The 25,895-nt window shown below is 34.5% G+C and overlaps 2 protein-coding genes across 2 annotated transcripts; both read left to right on the top strand.

Moving 5' to 3' along the window:
- Positions 1-9,560: 9,560 nt before the first annotated feature.
- Positions 9,561-17,408, top strand: LOC107861496 (lysine histidine transporter 1). Its single transcript, XM_016706834.2, has 8 exons — positions 9,561-9,696; positions 9,974-10,131; positions 10,226-10,618; positions 10,720-11,113; positions 16,566-16,671; positions 16,765-16,856; positions 17,005-17,073; positions 17,172-17,408. Exons 1-8 carry the CDS (start codon positions 9,694-9,696, stop codon positions 17,268-17,270), a joined length of 1,314 nt encoding a protein of 437 aa, XP_016562320.1. The 5' UTR covers positions 9,561-9,693; the 3' UTR covers positions 17,271-17,408.
- A 986-nt stretch (positions 17,409-18,394) lies between these two features.
- Positions 18,395-25,664, top strand: LOC107860742 (lysine histidine transporter 1-like). Its single transcript, XM_016706209.2, has 8 exons — positions 18,395-18,640; positions 18,728-18,885; positions 23,789-24,175; positions 24,271-24,664; positions 24,743-24,848; positions 24,972-25,063; positions 25,217-25,285; positions 25,383-25,664. The coding sequence occupies exons 1-8, from the start codon at positions 18,614-18,616 to the stop codon at positions 25,479-25,481; spliced, it is 1,332 nt and encodes a 443-aa protein (XP_016561695.1). The 5' UTR covers positions 18,395-18,613; the 3' UTR covers positions 25,482-25,664.
- The last annotated feature ends 231 nt before the right edge of the window (positions 25,665-25,895 follow it).

Below are 25,895 nucleotides of genomic sequence, written 5' to 3'. Positions count from 1 at the left end.
GATTCGCTACCAACAACAAGAATGCAAGATACAAGAGTATATTTTAACACCAAAACAGCTACAAAACGTGATGAACAAGATGAACAACAATAATACAAGTTTTGGATTCAACGAAGACCCCAAAACAGTCCACTACACAACACATACACGATTTATAAGAAAATAAAGATAGATAGTGAGACCAAGATTATTACAAGATTAAGAACCAAGTGTATTTCAACACTAACCCCTAATGAATGTAACAATCAAAACCACACTCTTACGGTGACCACCAAGGGAATGAACTTACCTGAAGATCTACTGTTTCCAAGCAAAGATCAATATTGGATTTTCCAAGCCCTATGCTAAGGATGACTTTTCCAAGCCCTACAACTAAGGGTGTTACACTCTCAAAAGAGAGAAAATATGTCTTTCAATTCTTCATCATTCCAAATCTAGTGAAAATAAGACTAAGGGGGCCTATTTATAATATATTACAAATGAAGATAAAAAGATCACTTTGCCCTTAATGAGAGGGGCGGCCATGGTGTGTAAATACACCATGTGTAATGTCCAAAATGCCCTTAATTAAGGTCCAAAACCGTGAGTTCTCAACCTTAAATGCTCCAAGTAATCTTCCACACGCGAGATTGCTTTAAGTTATGCTCAAAACGGGTCCTCCATGCATGTTCTTGTATTCTCGAGGTGACCAAGTCTTGAGCCTCTATGTGTTGGCCTCCAAAAATGTCATCAAAAGATAAGATGACCATTTGTCCCGTATCATCCTCCCCTTCTTGAAAAGGATTCGATCTCGAATCCAAACCTTGCAAAACCAAAAAGAGGACAAACAAATACAAACTCCTCATGGCATGAGGGTTAGGGTTAGCATAACAAATCATCTCAACATGCCAAGGTTGCACATATTTGCCCTATAACCAAGAATCCTTTGAAAGGAATATTAAAAACTCAATAAAAGATGTACAAAGGATTTGATTATAGGATACATCAAGAGTGACACTTTGCTTGTCATGTAGACCAAGCAGCAAGTTTGGTGCACCAACATCACCATTTCTAAATTTGGTACTGGGGTCAAATGGGAAAAATGGCCATAGACACGGGTCTCGACAACACTTCCCTTTCCCGTGGTCTACACCCAAACTAAATGACATACTCTCTACAATAACATACATATCATCCAAAGCAAATAGAGAGTAGAGAAAGGTATCACTCAAATCAACTTCTACTAAGGTGCTCTCATGTGTATACTTACTACTAGTTTCCCAATAATCACCATGAGTATTCTCAACAATGAAATCCCACAAAGTAGAAGAAGAAGTAGCTTCCGCAACTACACATTCCTTACCCTTAAGAGTACTCTCATCTTCCAAGAAGAGATTTCCCTCTTTAGGAGGAATGTTGTCACACCATAGTGGGTTAGCATATAGGCTTTAGCTTCCAAGGCAAGCTATACCATCATTTTCACCACTAGGTTCATTAGGAGTGTTTAAATCATCTTCAAACAAGACATTATACATAAAAAGAGTGTGATCTACCTCACGGACAAATTTAGAACAAGCAAGTTCCTTACTCTCTAAATGATCAATATCAAGTTTCAAGGATGTTTCAAACACAACATTCCCCCAAGAAGAGCTCTCAAGTTCATTCTCACTTTGATCAATATTTTCAACATCATCACACACTTGAGGTTCATTAATTACATCATACGCATTCTCACGTGGTGGGTAATTTTCACACATAAGTTGATCAACATAAATTTCAGAAGATAATGTACTTTCATTCAACATAATGGTTTCAACACTAGGTGGACATAAATCGATCTTACAAGAAGAGTCTATTCGGTCATCAATAGAATCAACTAGTGTATCCACACTCACTACATGTACATCATCATCAAGTGGCAAAGAAACAATACACTCACATATAGGCAAGCTACAACTCACACTCAATGGGCTACTAGCCACACAATTATCATTCACATGTACAAAAGTGTAAGAGTTTGTCATTTTACCTTGAAGTCATTGAGTAGATTCTTCTTTGTCATGGTGTAAAGGTCCTCCAAAAGTTTGGGCAGCAACTTTCTTTTGGCATTGTTCTTCTTCGCTTGCCATGTTGGTACCTACACAAATATCCTTAGAAATAGAAGGACAACCAATGTTAGCATGGTTTGGTGGTAATCCTCTCACTTTGCTCCACACAACCTCTCCTTTTTCCACTCTCGGATTACCACCCTACACTCCCTTACTCATCTCAATCTTTTGTCTTTCATAATAATTCAGATTGGAGTAGGTAGGCATTTCTCTTCGTCGCTTGGGCAGTAAGTCATGAGGAGATTCCCCCATTGGTCTCTTATAATATTTGGAAAATTTTGCACGTTTGGAACTTTATGTTGTGCAAATCAATCGGCACCTAAGCATACATGACCGTATGTTAATGGAAGAATATCGCACCACACCTCCTCATAGTATTCAAATTGGGAGAAGAAAACCTTGACCCTCTCGGTAACCTTAAACCCGTCCAAGAAGTATGAAACAAGTAAAGGCTCATGAAACAATCCCAAGTAGCCAATCATGGATGGAACGATGTAGTTTCTATAGTACCTATCATTTAGCACAATGAGGCAGCCCGGTATCCCACACATGGTCACCTTTCTGGAGTGTACACTCCTTCTTGGATCAACATTGTAAGGCATACGAGTACCCCTTGGTTTTGGAGATGCATACCTTCTTCTTCTCATTGGACAACCTCCACTAGAGCTAGTATAACCATTCACACTATATCGACTTTGATAAGAAGTACTACAAGGTGGAGAATATGGATCTTCATACTCCTCACGTGTACTCTCATCATAACTCTCATAAGCTTTACGAACAAAAGGGTTATACCTAACACCAAATCTAGGTTCGGAGTAAGAAGTGTAAGACTCTTCACATGCCCCAACATCATCATAAGATCCATCACGAGGCCCTACATCATCTGCAAAGTTACCATAAGCACTAGGCACTTTATTCACCTCATTTTCTCCCTTAAAACAGTAACTTTCAAATTTGCCCAACTTTCGATCATGGCTATTTTCATAGCCTCCGTTTGTAGCCATAAAACCCCTCACTACAATCATAGTCTCCCATGTTGTAGTCACAATAATCCCCGGCTATCGAAGATATATTCCCCTTATATCACCTTTTAAACCTACAAAATGAACAAACAATATTAGTAGTAAAAACTTCTCACTAACACTCGTATTCACTCACCTTTGTGATTCTCACAATTGGAGCGGCAAATATTGAAAGTTGCTTATACTCCAGTAGTCAATAGGATGTCAATTCTACTTGGTGGCCGGAATAGATTCTTGTTTGATCGACTCAAGACACAAAAATAAAATTTACTTACGAACTTGAAACAAAGAAGTTACTACGAGTTAAAAATGAGAAAAGCACACAAATAACGAAGACACGAAGAAACGGATTCAATAATTAATCTACAACTAAGTAGGTGATTACTAATTGTTAATTAATTCTAGAATCAAGACATGAAACTAATGAAACAATAAGATGAAACTAAGAATCTAAAATTTTGAGCTCGAAAATATTGCGTGAACAGTAGCAGTGATGACATGGCAGCCACGTATTAGTTCGATTTTATCAAGTGGTTATTCTCAAATGCTCAAGTCTTGGTAAAAAAAATTAATTTAGATTGGTGGAATTTGTTTTAGTAGGGAAAATAAGTCTTGGAGCCTTTTTCAATTTTCAAGACTTGACTTTTTTCTTGTACTTCTCCTTAAAACATGGATCCTTAAATCATGGAAAAGTGTTGGAAAGTGGTTGAGACTTGATTGATAGGTCCTTGTTGGTTGTAGTGTCTTTCAAGACTAACAAATAATACACCCTTTTCCTTTAACTTTTTGGATTTAGCATTCACTTTATCTTCAACAATATATGAAGGTGGTGATGAACATCAAGAACAACAACAACAACACCAAGAACTACAACAATAATCTTCAAGAACACCAGTAATTTTTCACACGGCCAACTCCAATCCATAATAACAATATCTCCAACACTTGGCCAAGACAACTACAAATTCAACAAGTGCAAGCTCAAGTTTAGATCTAGACTCAAAGTGTTAGTGGACAAGAAAACTAACACTTAAACAACAAAACAAACAAGAACACTACTAGATATAGACATACAACAAACAAATCTCGATCAAGACACAACAAGAACGCAATTTTCGGCCAAGAACACAAAGGTGGCAGATTTGGCTGTTTCTAGAATTTTTAGATTTCAATTTTTTTTTTGTAGTTTTCAAGGTCTCAAGCCCAAGATTGATCTTGTGGGATCAAAATCAAGCCATGCTTTGATACCAAATGATACGGGAAAGACAAGGGAAGCACGAAACAAACACCAAATCAGTTCATTAATCTTAAGGATTCGAGGACCAAGATGGAGACCACACTCGGATTCACTACCAACAACAAGAATACAAGATACAAGAGTATATTTTAACACCAAAACAGCTACAAAATGTGATGAACAAGATAAACAACAATAATACAAGTTTTGGATTCAACGAAGACCCCAAAACAGTCCACTACACAACACATACACGATTTGCAAGAAAATAAAGATAGATAGTGAGACCAAGATTATTACAAGATTAAGAACCAAGTGTATTTCAACACTAACCCCTAATGAATGTTACAATCAAAACCACACTCTTACAGTGACCACCAAGGAAATGAACTCATCTCAAGATCTACCGTTTCCAAGCAAAGATCAATATTGGATTTTTCAAGCCCTATGCTAAGGATGACTTTTCCAAGCCCTACAACTAAGGGTGTTACACTCTCAAAAGAGAGAAAATATGTCTTTCAATTCTTCATCATTCCAAATCTAGTGAAAATAAGACTAAGGGGGCCTATTTATAATATATTACAAATGAAGATAAAAAGATCACTTTGCCCTTAATGAGAGGGGCGGCCATGGTGTGTAAATACACCATGTGTAATGTCCAAAATGCCCTTAATTAAGGTCCAAAACCGTGAGTCCTCAACCTTAAATGCTCCAAGCAATCTTCCACACGCGAGATTGCTTTAAGTTATGCTCAAAACTGGTCCTCCATGTATGTTCTTGTATTCTCGAGGTGACCAAGTCTTGAGCCTCTATGTGTTGGCCTCTAAAAATGTCATCAAAAGATAAGATGATCATTTGTCCCGTATCAGCCTTCGAGAATACTTTCATCATAATTTTTCTAACATGCCATTGAATTTAAATATGATAATCAATGTCAATTTGCAAAGAAATAAAACTTAATTAAGAGTGAGTAAGTAAAGTTTGTTATAAATGTATTTACATTACAGTGAATGTCTATCAAGATTTAATAAAATCTAGTTGATATCTATCAGGATTTGAAGTATCTGTCTTTTAGTCAGAAACTAGGAGTATTTTTTCCTATAAATAAAGGGGTTTTGTTCATTGTATTCTCAATCTGATGACCCCTCAAGAATCCATAAGAGAAGAAATAAGAATCACTCTCTCTATTCTCTCTACTTTTCTATATTTACTCTTCTTCTTGTTCTTTATTGTTTTATAACACGTTATCAGCACGGGACTTTGCCAAATAAGGTGAGATTATAAATCTAAAGGTCAAGGTTAGTATTTCCTTATGTTATTTGTATTTTTCTATTAATGATATAATTATTGTTGGATTTGAGGAAAAATAATTGGTTTGGAACCATTTATGTGTTAAATTTATTCCTCAAGAACAATATTATCAAAAGGGATGATAATATGTTAGGTTCAAGTCCCAATAATTTATGCCTAAGACGCCTTTATATGGGTAAGACATTGAGTTTGAATCTCAATGCACCATATTGATGGTATTATGATGGCTAAGGCAAAATGATGAGTATTTGGTGAAACATGTCCCATTAAATATGCTTCATTCCTTGAATTGAATGTGGTAACAATAAATCATATGTATGCCTCAATTTGCTTTTGTAGTAGCTATCAGAATTTGATATGCTTAAGGCATGATTATATTCCATTTCTGGGGAATGAGAAGCTTATTAATGCAAACGTGTATTTGATTGTGAGGATATCACAACTCACCTCTGAAAGAGGCTGAATATTGAGCAAAGTTATTTTGATATCTACTTCTGAAGTAGTAAATCTGAAATTTATTCATATAATAGTAAGTCTGAAATTTATTAAAGTAAAAGGTACATCTCATGGTAAACTTGAAGTTTGCTAGAATAAAAGTTCATAAATTGATATGAACGATTGCGACATCCCAAAGATGTGCATACTGAGTATGTAACATATATTGAAGAACTAGAAAATTCTTCATTACTTGTAATGTTGCTTGTTCTCATAATAAGTTGGTTGGACCAACTAATATTGGGATTGGATCCCTTAAAATCTGAAAAGTATAAAAGGTGAATATGGGCCTGTTCACCAATCATGTGATCTATTAAGATGCATCAATATAAGATGATCGCATATGCGTTTATTGTTAACCTGCAGTTTGACATTCATAAAGTTGCTTGCTCAATAAAATTGAGTTAAGAACATAACTTTCAGATTGTGCAATCAAGACAATTCATCTTGATAATCATGTTTTAGCATCGAATGCCTTCAATAAATTGTTAAACAGAGAACAAAAATTTCATGTGTTGGTTTGAAATATTATATACAAAAGTACTTGTATATATCAAACCATAAATTATGATTAATTTTTCCTCAAAGTTGGTTCTAAGTCAGGAATCACACGTTATCCATCTAATAGTTAATGTGCGGTATACGATTAATGAATATACTATGATGTACAAAGATGGATTTCTCAAAGAAAAAGGAGGATGTATGTTAGTTTTTCTAACATAAGGGGGAAATTACAAGCAGCTAAAAAAAATATGTTAGGAATTATCATCAGATCCTTATTCAAAAGATAATTGAAGTCAAATGCCGAAAGCATCTCATATTTAAGCTGCAAGTGCTCCTATTTTGTGTCCCTAAAGGACAAAATCTATGCATGCGTGAAGTGTGGTAGATCAATCGGTTCTAAATGAAATAATCCTTGAAAAGAATACGGAGCAAATAATCATATTAAGAAGGCAATGTGCTCTTAGAACCTACGACATAACACTTCATGAAATTATGAGAGGTCCAAGTACCTGAAAATAATGAAGTGATGAGATCTCAAAATGTTATGTCACATTTTGAACCGATACAAAATGATATATCGTTGATGATATCTTTGATACAATATTGACGCAATATTGTGAGAGATTACGAGGATCTGAATTTTTTTATTTAAGCATGCTGACGTAGAAACATTTATCAAGTGACCTGAAAGAATGCATTTTGGTAAGCGTAAAACTTATTTGATTTGCAGTCCGGATACTTAAAGATGTCACATATGAAATGTTGAATATTGTCACATGACAAAATTTAAATGAACACTTTCTAAGGATTCAAAATGTTTGAAGCATATAAAAGTTTCTGGGAAACTTATTTAGAATCCTTATATTGTATAAGCTTATAGCTTGAAAATTGTTGGAACTCTTGGAGAGTTTTCAAAGAAATAGATTATTTGCTGACATGAGAAATATACCGAATTGAATTGGTTATGAAGTATCGTATCTTAGTACAATTGATGTACTAATGTATTTTGCAAATACTACAAGGCCTCATATAGACTTTTAGGTTAATTTATTAGCAAGATTGCAGTCCCGATCTTATTGGTCATGCTGATGTTAAGTACTTATTTAACCCACATAAATCTCGATCTTAAACATGTAATGTGCTCACATATGGGAATACTGTCATATCTTGGAGATATGCAAGACAGTCTATCTAGATATTTCATCAAACCATGTTGAGATAATAACTATTCATGAAACTAGCCGAGAAAGTGTATGGTTGAGGTCCATGATACATCTCTTTCAATATTAATGTGGTTTGAAATGTGACAATGTACCCACAGTTTTATACATAGATAATGTAACATGCATAGCACATCTTAATGGAGGATTCATAAAAGGAGATAGAACGAAGCACACTTCATCAAAGTTTTTCTACATACATGAGCTACAAAAAAATGAATTCGTTCAAGTGACAATGTGACTGATTCATTCACCAAGTCTCCTTCAACTGCAACTTTCAAGAAGATGGTGCACAAGATCGGGATGCAAAAGTTTATTGATGTTCTCATCAGGGGGAGCAAACACGCACTGTACTCTTTTTCCCTTTCAAGGTTTTGTCGCACTGATTTTTCTTGTAAGGTTTTTAATGAGGCAGACTATATGCATATTATTAGAGATGTGTACTCTTTTTTCTTCACTAGATTTTTTTTTTCCACTGGATTTTTTCTAGTAAGGTTTTAACGAGGCACATTATCTATCTAGTCATTCAAGGGGAGTGTTATAAATGTATTTATATTATAGTGAATGTTTATCAAGATCTAATAAGATCTAGTTGATATCTATCAGGATTTGAAGTATCTGTCTTTTAGTCAGAAACTAGGAGTATTTTTCCCTATAAATAAAGGGGTTTTGTTCATTGTATTCTCAATCTGATGACCCCTCAAAAATCCATAAGAGAAAAAATAAGAATGACTCTCTCTATTTTCTCTACTCTTCTATATTTATTTTTGTTCTTGTTTTATATTTTATAACAAAGTTATATTTAATTTTTAGAAATGAATAGTTTATTAGGTGTGCCAAAAGAACACTTATTTAGAAATGAAGAAAGTAAAACTCAAACAAATGTGCAATAAATAATCCAATCAAAGAAAAGATAGAAATGACATTAATAATAATGAGATTAAGGGGAGGTGAAACGGTAAAAAAAAAAAAAAAAAAGGAATTGAGAGAATTTTCAGGAAATGAGATTAATGATAAGGTTTATCTTTGATATTTAGTAAATTCTAAGGCATAAAATAATAGTTCTTTTTTTTTTTTTCCGAAAAAAGCAAAAAGAAGACGACGACAAAATCTGGGAGGAAAAACAGTATCGAAAAGGAAGGAATTGAGAAAGGTTTAAGGAAAAACATTAACACTCAGCTCAACTTTTACCTGTAGATTATGCTAAAATAAATATTTATTTTTACTTGTTAGTTTAAACAATAAAAGATAATTTATTACTTGTTTCCTGATTTGTCCATATATAGACATTTTCAAATACATTGAACTGTTATATTTAAAGGATAATATAATGAAGTTATCACTCTACTCTATTATTGCTCTTTAAGAGTATGCCAAACCAATGCATCATCTAAAAAAATAAATAAATACAAATCCTGGCCGGTGTCCCTTCATTTATTGCCTAACATTATATATGTAGAAATTCCAATACGAATAAAAGAGATTTGAATAAATAGGGATCTTTTGATATTCTGTCCAAATTCTGTTGGGTAAGTATTACCACTGCCAGCATATCATCCTTATTTGGGAATAACTAATAATAATGACATTGCCTTTTTCGTTTATCTAGTAAATAATTTTCCACTGATGTTAAAGATAACAGTAGTAACGAAAGCGGAAAAAAAAGGAAATACATTATGAAAAACTTTATACATAATATTTTTCTATAGCGCATTTCCTATAACAGTAAACCAAAACAATATATAAAACAAGTGTTACATTCTTCTTCTTCTTCTATCCACTTGTGTTTCGTAGGAATCAACTTTCAAGATATCATGGTAATGTTTTTGCTTACTTTCCCATCATTTTGTATTGAAAACATATTGCATGTCGAAAATATGTATTTCTCAGTAATTCACCAAGTTTAACATGACATATAGTGCGTGCATTATTAGTGTATAATTTGTAAATTTTGGATGATAAATCCATGTTTCACGGAATCTCTTCAAAGATTATAGCCTAGAAATCAAATTTTGAGTGTGAATATTTTTTTTCATAGCGCTAGAGTTTGGATTTTGTTTGTTCGATTTGTTTTTGGAATAATTTAAATGACAGGCTGATGTAAGAAGTGAAGAACAAAAGAAGATAGATGAATGGCTTCCCATAACTTCTTCGAGGAGTGCAAAATGGTGGTATTCGACATTCCACAATGTTACTGCTATGGTTGGAGCCGGTGTTCTCAGTCTTCCTTCTGCTATGGCCCAACTTGGATGGTACGAGATTTGTATGATACTAGTAGAAAATGTAGTATAACGCGTATGTTACTATATTCATTAATTTATTTTGGATGTAATAATTTAATTTCAGGGGACCTGGTGTAATGGTGCTGGTGTTATCTTGGATTATAACTTTGTACACTTTATGGCAAATGGTTGAGATGCACGAAATGGTTCCAGGGAAGCGTTTCGATAGATATCATGAGTTGGGGCAGCATGCTTTTGGGGAAAAGCTTGGGCTATGGATTGTGGTGCCTCAACAAGTAATTGTGGAAGTTGGTGTTGACATTGTTTATATGGTGACAGGGGGAAGATCACTCCAGAAGGTCCACGACTTGGTTTGCAAACCTGGGGATGGCTGCAAAGAAATCAAACTATCATACATCATCATGATATTTGCCTCTGTCCATTTTGTGCTCTCTCATCTTCCCAATTTCGATTCCATATCTGGTGTGTCTTTGGCTGCTGCTGTCATGTCCTTAAGGTATCAAAAAAAATTATTAGTACTAGTATCTGCCCATTTAATATTTACTTGCTATGTTACTGACTGTTATTATTGTGCATACGTGACAATAATTAATTTAGTTACTCTACAATTGGCTGGGCGGCTTCAGCAAGCAAGGGCGTGCAGCCGGATGTGAACTATGGTCGCACTGATGAAACAGATTTGGGAGTTGTTTTCAACTTTTTCACCACGTTGGGAGATGTTGCTTTTGCTTATGCGGGGCATAATGTGGTGTTAGAGATCCAAGCTACAATCCCTTCAACACCGGAGAAGCCTTCCAAAGGACCCATGTGGAGGGGTGTTGTCGTTGCTTACATTGTTGTGGCTGTGTGTTATTTCCTTGTTGCTCTTGTTGGCTATTTGGTGTTTGGGAAAGATGTTGAAGACAACATTCTCATCTCCTTACAGAAACCTACATGGCTCATTATCATGGCTAACTTATTTGTTGTTGTCCATGTTATTGGAAGCTATCAGGTACGTGTAAGCATAAAATGGAATCTTATATATAATACTATGAATTACTCAGGAACGTTGAACTTAATGATTTTCACATACACATAATAACAATAATACAATAAAGAATTACTTACTTGAATTTTCCATGGTTTTAGCGGAAGCACACCAAGAGCAGAACGTATTGTTTCTCTCTCTTAACCTTACTTTTCAGAATAAATTATAATGGAGTTTATTCTTCTATTGGCAGAGAGAGGAACCCTTTTATAATAGGGAATAGTCAGTTATGTTTTCACGTTCCATCGACGTGATTGGTGGATACAATCATTATCCTATTAGGAGTCAGTAATTGTGGATACAATCATACTAGGTAACTTTCCATATAGATTAAGGATTTAACTTATTCAATTATTATTAAACCAATAAATAAATTAATTATGTGGCCAATAGAAATTTACATTCTCCCACTTGTCACACACAATGTTAATTTAATAGTTTAATGTTTACGTCAATCATGTGCACAATTAACGTTAAATCCAACATCATTTGTCATCATTAAATAAATCAACTAAAATGAGTCATGGCGGTTGTACGTCCCTTTACTTGACATAGTTCCTTCCATATACTACAATATTAGTCTATTACCTAACATAACCTTTTAAATACATAATGGGTCCAACGATAATACTTAGAATCCTTTATCTAAGTCAGAACCTGTCATCATTATTCACAATATTAACTCAAAGTGTCAATTTCATAAACATAATAAAGTCTTTACATAAAATCATTCATTGTTATCAATAAGACCCATCTTTTCAACATGTTCAATAAATGTTTTGGGCGGTAATCGTTTCGTCAAAGGATCAGCAATCATAAGCTTAGTGCTAATATGTTCAATTGACACTTTATGTTTCTGGACTTCTTCTTTAACCGGAAAGTATTTCAATTCCGTATGCTTAGCACCTTTTGAATACTTATCGTTCTTAGAGAAGAAAAATGTGGCGGTATTATCACAATAAATTTTCAGCGGCCTGGCTATATTGTCGACTAGTCCAAGTCCTGAAATAAAATTCCGCAGCCAATTAGCCTGGACTGTGGCCTCAAAGCATGCTACAAACTCAGCTTCCATAGTGGATGCAGTTATAACAGACTGTTTCTCACTCTTCCATGATATTGCTCCTCCACCTAACAGAAACAAATATCCAAATGTGGATTTTCTTGTATCCACACAACCAGCATAATCTGAATCTGAATATCCAACCACATCTAGATGATCAGATCTTCTATAAGTGAGCATATGATCTTTCGTTCCTTGTAAGTATCGTAATACTTTCTTTGCAGTCTTCCAGTGATCCATTCCAGGATTACTTTGATATCGACCCAGCATTCCAACAGCAAAACTGATGTCTGGTCTTGTACATGTTTGGGCATACATAAGACTCCCAACTATTGATGCATAAGGAATATCTTTCATTTGTTTTCGTTTCAAGTCATTCTTTGGACATTGATTGAGACTAAACTTATCTCCTTTCTGAATTGGAACGGGACTTGATGAGCATTTTTTCATTCTAAATCTCTCTAATACTTTATTAATATAGGTTTTTTGAGACAATCCCAACAGTCCTTGTGATCTATCTCGAAATATTTCTATTCCAATCACATGGGATGCCTCACCCATATCTTTCATTGCAAAGTTATTAGAGAGATATTTCTTGGTATCATGCAACAAACCAAGATCACTAGTAGCCAGTTTCTGACTCATGTAGATATACCAAATAATCATCAGAAATAGCAAATCTCCTTTGTCTTTGAGATCTTCTTGATGCTACTTCTTGTGGTTCATCTGCTACAGGTTCATCAATTATCTCTTCATTAATAGGAATATTAATTTGTTGTTCTTTTTTATTACTTTATTGTACAACATCTTCAGGAACAACAAATTTAAAAGAAGTGCAGGGTAGAGGAATTCGTACTCTAACTTCTTTAATTTCCACATTACGTGTTTCTTCGCTCCCACTAACTTCGCCATTCTCAATGAATCTAGCGTTTCCAGTTTCAACTATTCTCGTACTATGATTAGGACAGTAAAATCTATACCCCTTTGATTTTTTTGGATAACCAATGAAGAAACCACTGATTATTCTTGAATCCAGTTTCTTTTCTTCTGGATTATAAACTCTAACTTCTGCCGGGCAACCCTAAACATGCAGGTGCCTCAAACTAGGTTTCCTACCAATCCATAGTTCAAAAGGTGTCTTTGGGACTGCTTTACTGGGAACCCTGTTTAGCAAGTAAACGATAGTCCTTAAAGCATACATCCATAAAGTAGGAGGTAAAGATGAATTACTTAACATACTCCTAACCATATCTATTAATGTACGATTACGCCTTTCTGCGACACCATTTTATTGTGGTGTGCCAGGCATTGTTTATTGAGCACATATGCCACGCTTTTCGAGGAATTCAGCAAATGGACCTGGGTGTTGTCCACTTTCATCATATCTTCCATAATATTTACCACCTTTATCTGACCTGATTATTTTCACCTTTCTATCTAGTTGTCTTTCAACCTCGGTAATAAATACCTCTAAGGCATTAATCGCTTGAGATTTTTCATGCAACTAATAGATATATCCATAACGTGAAAAGTCATCAATAAAAGTGATAAAACATTTTTCTTTATTGAAAGATGTGATATCAAAAGGACCACATATATCAGTGTGTATAATTTCAAGAAGTTGTGTGCTTCTTGTGGCTTCTTTCTTTGTGTGTTTTATTTGTTTTCCTTTAATACAATCAACACAAATATTAAGGTCAGTAAAATCTAAATATGGAAGAATTTCATTCTTAACTAATCTTTTCAGTCTTTCTTTAGATATGTGACCTAACCGTTTATGCCACAAGTAAGCGGATTGTTCATTCACCAAACTTCGTTTGGTTCCAACATTATAATGCAGAGTTAAGAGTATTTCGGTAAATACATTATCAAGATTCAATTTGTATAAATTATCACAAAGAGTACCAGTACCAATAAGATAATTATTCTTAAACAAACTAAAACATCCATTACCAAAATTAAAGGAATATCCAGTCTTATCCAACTTAGATAATAAAACTAAATTTCTAGAAAGATAAAGAACATAATAAGTTTAATTTCAACTAAATCTAAGTGACGCCCAGAATCGAGAATCAGACGATAAGTCCCGACAGCTTCAACTGGAGCCTTCACTCTATTCCCCATGTAAACAAATCTTTCATTCTTGTTTATGGTTTGGATTGTAAGGAATCCCTACATTGTATTAGAAACATGAAAAGTACAACCAGAGTCAATCCACCAAGTATTATAAGGAGCTTCAGTTAAGTTTGATCCGAGACATGTAAAAGCACAAAGCTTACCTTTCTTCTCAAATCATGCCTTACGTTTCAGGCAAACTTTCTGAAAGTGTTCAGATTTTCCACAGAAATGACACTTTTCATTCTTGTTTTCTTTCTTACGTACTTGAGATGAGGACTGATTAGCATTAAGTTGCTTCTGTTGTCCCTTATCATGCTTCTTTTCTTTCTTTTCAGCTCTTTGATGATTTACATAATTAATGGAGTGGGTTCCTTGATTCTTTAGCCTCGTTTCCTCTTGAACCAACATACCATGCAATTCATGCACATTCCATTTGTCTTTCATGGTGTTGTTGTTCATTTGGAAAGTACCATACTCAGACGATAATGAGTTAATGATGAACTGCACAAGAAAATTTTATTCCACTTCCAATCCCAATGACTTAAGTCTTGCTACTATATTTGTCATTTCAATGACATGCTCATGCATAGTACGTGAACCATCAAACTTCATGGTGGTCAAAGTACTCATTAGTGTCCCAGCAAGAGACTTATCAGCAGTTTGGGAAGACTCTTCCACAAGTTTCAGAAGTTCTTTCGCATTTTCAGTTTTGGGAAGAGTAGTCTTAATATTGACCGCAATATTTATTCGCATGAACATTAGGCCTAATCTGTTAGACCGACTTTTCTTTATCACTGCTAGCTTCAGTAATAGCAGTTGGCTTTTTAGAGTAAAGTGCAACATTAAGATCTAAAATCCCAAGATCGAATTTGATCTGTTCGCACCAATCTGAAAAGTTAAGTCCATTAAAAATCGTAACAGAGGCAGAGTGCGAATGAAGGGCAAGTGCTGAATTAGAACATGCTCATTTGTTAATACTTTGAGTTACGAGTTTAAACACATTATCAAATTCAGAAATAACTTACTTAAATGTATATTGATGTTCTCCTTTGAGCGAAACATCAAAATACAACTTTAAACATAATGATGCTTAAAATATATTTAACACAAAAAGATAATATTTAATGCATCAATTAATAATATTTATCATCTTTGGAGAAGTAAATAAAACTAACGATACATCAAAATTATCTCTTTAATATTTATTGGTCATACGAACAAACAATCAACCTTTGGATAATCCACAAATGTCTTATGATCAAAAATTTAATTTACCCATAATTATTAGATCAATTATAAGCATCAAGATAATGGGTAATTAATTTAAACTTTAACCTTTATTTTGGAATTAATTTCATAAAGATTCGTCCACTTTGGTGATTAACGAATCTTACATATATGATTCCAAGTTATATTAAGAAACAATAAATTTTATTATTGCATACTACAACGTTCTAACAACAAAGAGTTGTTTCTTTAATATTTAAAATAACAAAGATTAAACTCATGTTATTTTAAATAGAATCAATTATAATAATATCAATATTTCAAATTTCGTTATTCAATAATTGTGAAATTTCTAACAAACATAATTAAAATTCACAAGATCTGGAGAAACATTAATTTTAATGAAAAATCACTTGTTTCTAAAACCAGGCTTTGATACCACATGTAAGAATAAAACGGATTATATAAACTTATATATAATCCTATGAATTACTCAGGAACGTTGAACTTAATGATTTTCACATACACATAATAACAGTAATTCAATAAAGAATTACTTACCTGAATTCTCCATGGTTTTAGCGGAAGCACACTAAGAGCAGAACGTATTGTTTCTCTCTGTTAACCTTACTTTTCAGAATAAATTATGATGGAGCTTATTCTTCTTTTGGCAGAGAAAGGACCCCTTTTATAATAGGGAATAGTCAGTTATGTTTTCACGTTCCATCAATGTGATTGGTGGATACAATCATTATCCTATTAGGAGTCAGTAATTATGGATATAATCCTACTAGAAGTCAGTAATTGTGGATACAATCCTATTAGGTAACCTTCCGGATTTAACTTATTCAATTATTAGTAAACCAATAAATAAATTAATTATGTGGGTCATAGAAATTTACAGTACGTACTACTGAGACATTAATTCCGATGTCAATTAGAATGTTTGTTATGGTAATTATATGTCGATCCTAACGCAACGCAACATGGTTGATCCGTGTGATATCGTAGATCTATGCAATGCCTGTGTTTGACATGCTTGAGACCCTGCTTGTCAAGAGACTCAAGTTCAAGCCTACCTGGTACTTGCGATTTATTACCAGAAACATCTATGTTGGTAAGAAATTAAACTAAATGAAAATGAAACTAGTGTTGCTTAAAGTTGGAAATATTATCTGTATGATCGATCATGCCTTTGATTTAATTGCAGCTTTTACAATGTTTTTTGCAATTGCTTTCCCTTTCTTTGGTGGGCTTTTGGGATTCTTTGGAGGATTTGCTTTCGCCCCAACAACATATTTCGTAAGTCATTTTTTATTCAAATCTGGTGGCCGGTCCGGAGCCTCGTTTTACTGGAGGTTTAGTGCACTAGAATATTTTCTTTTCTTTTTTTTTTTTTAAGAAAAAGAAAAAATTCAAACATTTTTATGCTTGTTTATTTCTTGAACAGCTTCCTTGCATCATGTGGCTTGCCATCTATAAACCAAGAAGATTCAGTCTCTCTTGGATTATTAACTGGGTATGAATCATAAACATTGGTTTAGTTATTCACATTTTAAATTATCTTGTGCTGATTTATAATGATAACTAATTAAAATTGATGTATTTTCATGACAGATTTGCATAATATTGGGAGTTCTGTTGATGATTTTAGCACCTATCGGCGCCTTAAGAAGCATCATCATTAAAGCCAAGGGCTATGCATTTTTCTCTTAGGGAATGTGTAACTTGTGTCTTGGATTGATGTTTGTTTTATCTAGTATCCTAAATTAACGAATTCTTAGCATGTGTGATTGGCTTTTTTGTACCTTTTGACCGTACAAATCTTCACAATGCAAATGTTTGTTGGACTCATGTCGTCTGTTTATTATTATTTAATAATTATGATTATGATCAGCCAAAAAAAGATATTTATGATTATGATTAGCCTAAAAAAGATATTTATGATTATGATTAGCTAGTTTTCATTTGACATTTTTCGCCAGGTGCTTTTGAGCTTAGGAATTTGCACTTGAAAACGTAACCTGCACAGATCGAGACTGTTTTGTTAAGCTTATAAGTATTTAGAAATTAAAAAAACTTTTAACTAATGAAGATTTAGAAATATGTTGCTTGAATTGATGAAGCACCCCCCTTTTTAGTGGAGAAAATATCTATTATTCATGATTAAGACACAAATTTAATTAATTAAATCTAAACCAGTATTTCAATATTCCCTTCCTTTAATTTCGGAATTATAAGTTGAGCGCCACTTATGGCAATATATTTACCAAATCTTTTTGTGTTATGGTAAGTAATCCTTTAATATCATTTCCATGATAATATATTTACCACTCCTAATTTTGAGGAACGACAAAAGCATCGTCAAAATAGGAATTATTTTGAGATGTAGTAATTCTTATCCAAAATGTTTTTTTTGTTTTTTTGACAAAAGTGATTTGAGATAGTAATAATTTATATTTGACCTTAATTATCAAAAAGTGATTTGAGATTGTAATAATTTAAAGTTTGACCTTAATTTTCAAAAAGTGATTACATATCTGATTACGAAAAATGTAGTTACTACTAAATTTAATATGTAAATATAATTTTTCGATATGGATAACCTTATTCTAAACAGTCAAAATCACTTATTTTGGAGAGATGGTATTTATATTTATTGATTCACCAAAGATTTGGTCAAACACCTTTATTTACTTTTCAGTTCAATCTGATACCACCGGAACAACAGTAAATTAAAATATAGATTTTCTAAACTATGATAGGACAGTATGTGTAATAAATTTAATTTAATGTATGAGTGTTTAATATTAAAAAAAGGAGCAAATGTGGCATAGAGGAAATGGAGATTGTGTAATGGTAAGGAGTCGCATTCGGAATTTAGAAATAAATAAAAACTTGAATAACTTTGGCATAAATGTATGAATATCGATCTCTTTTAAAAAGATCAAATCAACGTAACCTGTGTTTTATGGTTACGAACTTTGGAATTCATAATATTACAACTGGTTGCAATCTTCATAGCTACCCTTCCATCACATCACACAAGTCACAACGATATGAGAGTCTCATCAGACAAAAATGAGGTATATTCTTCACTTAATTCTGACAACGAATACAATTAGTATCTTATGGTATGTGTGTGCGTAAAATAATGTTGTTGAATGGGACAGGTTGATGGAAGAAGTGAGGAACAAAAGAGGATCGATGAATGGCTTCCCATTACTTCTTCGAGGAATGCAAAATGGTGGTATTCTGCATTTCACAATGTTACCGCTATGGTTGGTGCTGGTGTACTCGGTCTCCCTTATGCAATGGCAGAGCTCGGATGGTATGTATATCCATCCATCTATATCAAATGCTGAAAATATATATACGAGAAAGTAATTGGTTTTGATGATAAATTTTGTGGGTACAATTATGTTGTTCTGCCGGCTGTGGTTTTCTCGAATGTACGATTATGCAGAGATCATTGAGATGTGTTTGATCTCAGGGAACGTCGAACATCATTTTGTCTGCATGGCGTATGAGTTTAATCCAATAAAATGTATTGTACGTGTACTTTAATTCCTGTCTTATTGTACGTGTAATGCACATACCAAGTTACTATTCATTCTAAACATATAATAGAAAGTAAACCATGGTGTAGATTTCCTAATTGTGGAGCATGTTAGAATTTGGAGCTTAAGAGAAGGAAAAGAGAAAGTTTCATCATTAGCTTTTCATTCATACATACATATATAGTCAACATCTTATAAAAGAATACACTTATAGTTATATGAGTCTTATAAGACACACTTCACAAAATAAGGACTGCCATTTATTTTTTTTAAAAAAAACTGAACATAATATTTAAAAGAAAAATCTCATATTCTAATACTCCTCCTTGAGATTTTTCTTGGATACTCCCAGCATAGCCCTTAGAACTTCAAATTTTCCTTTAGTAAGAGCCTTGGTCAAAATGTCTGCAATCTGCTGATCGGAGTTGCAATGAACAAGATTAACTTCACCATCCTTCTCTGCTTTCCTGATAGCATGAAACTTCACATTTATATGCTTGCTACGACCATGTTGCACTGGATTTTTGGTCATAGAAATTGCTGACTTGTTGTTAACCTTAATGACAATAGCTTCAATTTGATTTTGCTCTAGATCGCGTAGAACTTTGCGTAACCATAGAGCCTGATTAGTTGCACCAGCAACAACATTGCATTCTGCTTCGGCAGATGATTGAGCTACCACATCTTTCTTCCTTGAATTCCATGAGAACATGTCTGAACCAAGTGTAAAAGCATATCCAGAAGTGCTTTTCATATCATCAACACTTCCTGCCCAATCACTATCTGCATAACCCATCAATTGCCCTTGCTTTTCCCTTTTAAACCAGATACCATAATCAACAGTTCCCTTGATATACCTCTATGTTTGTTTAGCAATACGAAGATGAGCTTGACTTGGAGAATGCATAAACCTCAACAAAAACTTGCTGCGAATATGAGATCAGGTCTTGTTGCTGTCAAGTATAGGAAACTGCCAATTAGACTTCTGTAAACTGTTGGATCAACCCCATCACCTTCTTCAGACTTCAAAATCTTTTCATTATGGGCTAGTGGAGTTGATACAGGCTTATACCTCTCCATCTTGAACTTTTTAAGAATATCCCATGCATACTTTCTCTGAGAAATGAAGATTCCATCAGTAGCTTGATGAATCTCCATTCCAAGAAAGTAATTCATTTCACCCAAATCTGACATCTCGAACTTGGTCTCCAATTCTTGCTTGAATTGATTCACCATAGCTTTATTGCTTCTGGTTACCAGAAGATCATCAACGTAGAGTGATACCACAAGCACATCTCCACCTTTAGCCTTCTTTACATATAAAGCGACTTTATTTTCACTTCTATTGAAGCCACAATGAATGAGATGATCATCAATGAGATGATCATCAATCTTACTGTACCAAGAGCTTGTTTTAATCCATACAATGCCTTGTGTAATCTATAAACTTTATTCTCTATTCCTGCAACTTGAAAGCCTTCCAGTTGGTCGACATAAGTTTGTTCCTGCAATAGTCCATTTAAGAATGCTGACTTCACATCCAAATAATACAACTTTTAATTTGATTGAGCTGCCAAAGCAAATAGAATTCGTATCGTATCATATCTTGCAACAGGTATAAATGTGTCTCCATAATTCAGACCCGCAACTTGCGTATAACTTTTCACAACAAGCCTTTCTTTGTATTTATTAACTGAACCATCTGGATTAAGTTTGGTTCTATAAACCCATTTCACCCCTATTACATTTCTGTCTTTGGGTTTATCCACCAGCTTTCATGTGTCATTCTTCTCTATCATAACAATCTCCTCTTTTATAGCTTCAATCAAAACTTCATGTTTTGATGCTTCTTGATAGGTATTGGGTTCCAAGATTGCAATATTTCATCTTTCATATATCTCAGAAAGGGACCTTGTCTTCAAAATTGGTGAATCAAGTGAGGATTCACCATCTGATTCTTCGGCTTTTTCCAGATTTTCAGAGCCAAATGGTTGTATTTCAGGCAGCAGATTTAAGTTCAGATAACCTACATTTTCTTTCTCAACTTGCTCCTTATCCCAATTCCAATAAGCATTCTCATCCACTACTACATCTCTTCTGATGAAAATACCTTTTGTTTGTAAGTTGAAAAACTCTATAACCTTTGGCTTGCAATTAATAACCAATAAAGATTCCCAATTCACCTTTTGGTTCAAACTTGCTTCTTCATGAGAATAGCATATCAAACCAAAGATTTTTAAGTGCTTGGCAGATGGTCTTTTTTCACTCTGTGCTTCAATAGGAGTTTTATCATCCAGAGCTTTGGTTGGCAGCCTATTCAACAAATAAACTGAAGTAGAAACAGCTTCTTCCCAAAAACTTTACGGTAGTTTCTTTTCAAGCAACAAACATCTAGCCATTTCAACTACCGCCCTGTTCTTCCTCTCCGAGACTCTATTCTGTTCTGGTGAATAACTTACTGTCAGCTTGTGATCAATCCCTGCATCTTTACAATACTTATTGAACTCATTTGAAGTGTATTCACCTCCATTGTCGGACCTCAAAGCCTTCATCTTACAGCCACTCTGTCTTTCAGCGAAAGCTTTAAACTTCTTGAAAATTGAAAATACTTGAGAATTGTTACTCAAAAAATACACCCATGTCATCCTTGCTAAGTCATCAATAAACAACACAAATATTTATTTTGACCCAAGGATGATGTCTTCATAGGTCCACATACATCAGTGTGAATAAGTTCAAACTTTTCAGTTGCCCTCTATGTAGTACTTTTAGGAAATGCTTTCCTGTGAACCTTACCCATCTGACATGACCCACAAACTTCTTTAGTTAGTGAGATCTCAGGTAAATCCTTAGTCAAGCCCTTCTCATACATAGACCTTAAAGTGGCATAGTTAAATGCCCATATCTTCTGTGCCATAACCATGAATCCTCCAATCTTACAAAATTGGCACTATCAAACTTTTCATCTGCTAGGAAGATCCTATCCACCATTTCTACTTTATCAATCAAAGTATCATCAGTATCAAAAATCAAACAATGTTTTTCCTTAAAAAGTAAGGAGTAGCCTTTAGACATCATTTGGCCAACACTCAACAGGTTAGATGCTAAAGAAGGAACATACAACACATCATGTATAAGCTTTGTACCTTGATTAGTTTAAAAGAAAAGTGAACCCTTTCCATGCTTCTAATGTTGCACCATTTCCCATCCTAACTTTAGCTTTAAGTGACTTGTCAAGTGTGTGAAACATGAGCTCATTATATGACATGTGACTCGTGCACCCACTGTCTAGGAACCATTTGGATTGGTTGGTTCTGTTTTATTTATGAGTAGCCATAAACAAGCTTTCTTCCTTTTCTGACTCTTCAGTGAAGTTTGCCTGTTGAACATGTTATGGTTGATTCTTCTTGGCCCTGCAATTCTTCTCAATATGACCTATTTTTTTGCAAAATCTGCACTGAATTGATGGTTTTCCTTTGAACCAATAATCCTTTTCATGATGATTGGTTCTTTTACAGTGGACGCAAGGTGGAAACTTTCCTTTTTGTGAAGATTCAGTTCATGGCTTTCTCTTTGCTACTTTATCTCTTTCCATCCTCTTGTTGTCCTTCACGGGTTGCTTGCCTTTATGCTTTGCTTGAAATGCCACTTCTTCTACTTCTTCATCCCTTATACTTGTTTTTTGTTCTTAGGCTTACAACTTACTACTCAGCTCTGCGATGGATAAAGTCTTCAAATCACAAGATTCCTCTATTGCTGAAATCTTGGACTCAAACCTTGCAGGTAAGCTTATCATCATCTTCTCCACCACCTTTGAATCTAGAAAAGTTTCACCAAATAATCTTATCTTGTTTACAATTTCCAGAAGTTTGGCAGAGTACTCCTTCACGGTATCTCCTTCTTTCATCCTCAACATCTCAAATTCTCTTTTAAGAGTTAAGAGTTTGACAGATTTCACTGTCACTTCCATCAAACTCCTCTTTTCGCTTCTCTCGTACTTCTTTAGGTGTTTCACAAGCCATTATTCTTGTGAAATCATCTGAAAGTGTTGAATGAAGACAAGTGAGTGCCTTTGGTTTCTTGGACTTTGCATCTTCATAATTCTTATTTGTGCAACAGTTGGATTTGGTTCAAGTGGAGGGGGATCATTTTCACTTCCAACTGTTTCCCATTGACTAAGAGCTTTGAGATAAGCTTTCATCTTTATCACTCATATGTGATAATTTTCTCTTGTAAACATAGGAGGGCTTGTACCCAAGAAGCTGTTGGATGCCATTGTTACTGCTGTTCAGCTCTCTCGGCTTAGAAGAACTGAAAATTTTTTATCTTTAAGCCTTCACAGATTCCTCAAGAAGATTGACTCTGATACCACTGTTAGAATTTGAAGCTTAAGAGAAGGAAAAGAGAAGGTTTTGGCAATAGCTTTTCATTCATACATACATACATAGTCAACATCTTACAAAAGACTACACTTATAGCTACATGAGTCTTACAAAACACACTTCATAAGTCTTACAAGACACATAATTTTACAAGACAAACTTTACAAAATAAGGACTACCATTTAATTTTTTTTAAAAAAACTAAACATAATATTTAAAAGAAAAATCTCATATTCTAACATAGCATTCATTTTTTTTATTATTATTGAAATGAGTTTGGGTGTAATGGCAGGGGACCTGGTATAGCACTGCTGGTTGTATCTTGGGTTGTAACATTATACACCCTATGGCAAATGGTTGAGATGCATGAAATGGTTCCAGGTAAACGTTTCGATAGATATCACGAACTGGGGCAGCATGTTTTTGGTAAAAAGATGGGGCTATATATCGTGGTGCCTCAACAACTGGTTGTTGAAGTTGGCCTTGACATTGTTTATATGGTGACTGGAGGAAAATCACTACAGAAGATCCACGATTTAGTCTGCACTGACAATTGTGTAGAAATCAAACTGACCTACTACATCATGATGTTTGCCTCTGTCCATTTTGTGCTCTCTCATCTTCCCAATTTCAATGCCATATCTGGTGTGTCTTTGCTAGCAGCTATCATGTCCTTAAGGTATGTGTCGTAATTACTGCTCGCTTCACCTTATTTAGGACACTGCGCTGCGCCCACAGCTTTATTTACTTAATTATTATGTGTTCAACGTACAGCTACTGTATCATTGCTTGGGCGGCTTCAATTGAAAAGGATAAGCAACCAGATGTGAGTTACGCGTACAAGGCTAAAAACCCAGGGGAAGGTGTTTTCAACTTTTTCAGCGGATTAGGAGAAGTGGCTTTTGCATACGCGGGTCACAATGTGGTGTTGGAGATTCAAGCTACAATCCCTTCAACACCGGAGAAGCCATCTAAAGGACCTATGTGGAAGGGAGTCGTTGTTGCTTACATTATTGTGGCTCTATGTTACTTCCCAGTTGCACTTATCGGCTATTACATATTCGGGAATTCAGTATCAGACAACATTCTCATCTCTTTGAACAAACCTACTTGGCTCATTGTCATGGCCAATGCCTTTGTTATTCTCCACATCATTGGGAGCTATCAGGTGCATGAGACATGAAACGCGTTTTTGTCATCTTTGTTTGAATATAGAAACTAAATTTTACCTTGTGCGCTATTGTAGCTCTATGCAATACCGGTGTTTGACATGGTTGAGACTTACCTTGTAAAGAACCGTAAGTTCAAGCCAACATGGTACTTGAGATTTATCACCAGGAACCTTTATGTGGGTAAGTTAGTCGCCTTCATTTGTCCCATACAACAAAATTTTGCAGTAGAAACTAACCTTTGCTGGTACTTTTTGTGTTGCTTTTAGTTGGACTACATTTGTAATGCCTTTGCTCTTATTGCAGCTATCACAATGTTTATTGGAATCATCTTCCCTTTCTTTGGGGGGCTGCTTGGATTCTTTGGAGGTTTTGCTTTTGCTCCAACAACCTATTTTGTAAGTTGTTTCTCCCTACCATCTCTTTTGTTTCCCTTATCCGTTTTATTTCTTGCAAACTTGGTAGCATCGATCCCCGTTGTCGGAAAATTATATCGAGCAAAGAGTAGCAAGGGGATTTTTTTTCTTACATGAACTCTTGGCTTTCGATAGCTCCCTTGCATCATGTGGCTTGCAATCTACAAACCAAAGAAATGGGGTCTCTCTTGGACTACTAACTGGGTATGATGCAAATTCTTCTGCACTTTGATATTTTCAATTTTCTGATACTGCATTGCTTAAGCTTAAAACTGCAACTAATTTGTTCAAATGATGACAGTTTTGCATAATACTGGGAGTTTTGCTGACTATTTTAGCACCAATTGGCGGCTTAAGGACCATCATTGTACAAGCCAAGACGTACAAGTTCTTCTCTTAGACATTTTCCCAACTTCCATTAGCTTAGGAGAATCTCATGTAGCATTCAAGTCCAAGAAAAGGGACATAATTGAGACGAATATTAAGGTCTCATGATCATCTTTAGTTGATGTGCATTTCTTCTAGTGTCTTACAATGTAAATGGAGTAACAAAACTTTGTCAGCTATAGCAACTTTTAGTGTCTCTTTCCTTTCCAGAAAAACACAAAACAAATGGATATGATGACGACAAAACTTCTTAGCTTTTCATAAATGTGTCTGCCCTTCTACTTAACACAACATTCAACTCTGAAATCTTCATGTTTACTCTCGTCATTTTAAGAATATTTCACGCCTAAAAGTTCGAGGACATAGTGAATTAGATAATAATAACTCCGTAAAATAGCTGCAAAATAGAAGAACGATCTCAATCAAC

Source organism: Capsicum annuum, chromosome 2 (assembly GCF_002878395.1).
Source record: "Capsicum annuum cultivar UCD-10X-F1 chromosome 2, UCD10Xv1.1, whole genome shotgun sequence".
Lineage (NCBI taxonomy): Eukaryota > Viridiplantae > Streptophyta > Magnoliopsida > Solanales > Solanaceae > Capsicum > Capsicum annuum.
The sequence above is the reverse complement of the archived record's forward strand: the minus strand, read 5'-3'. Positions and strand labels throughout refer to the sequence as shown.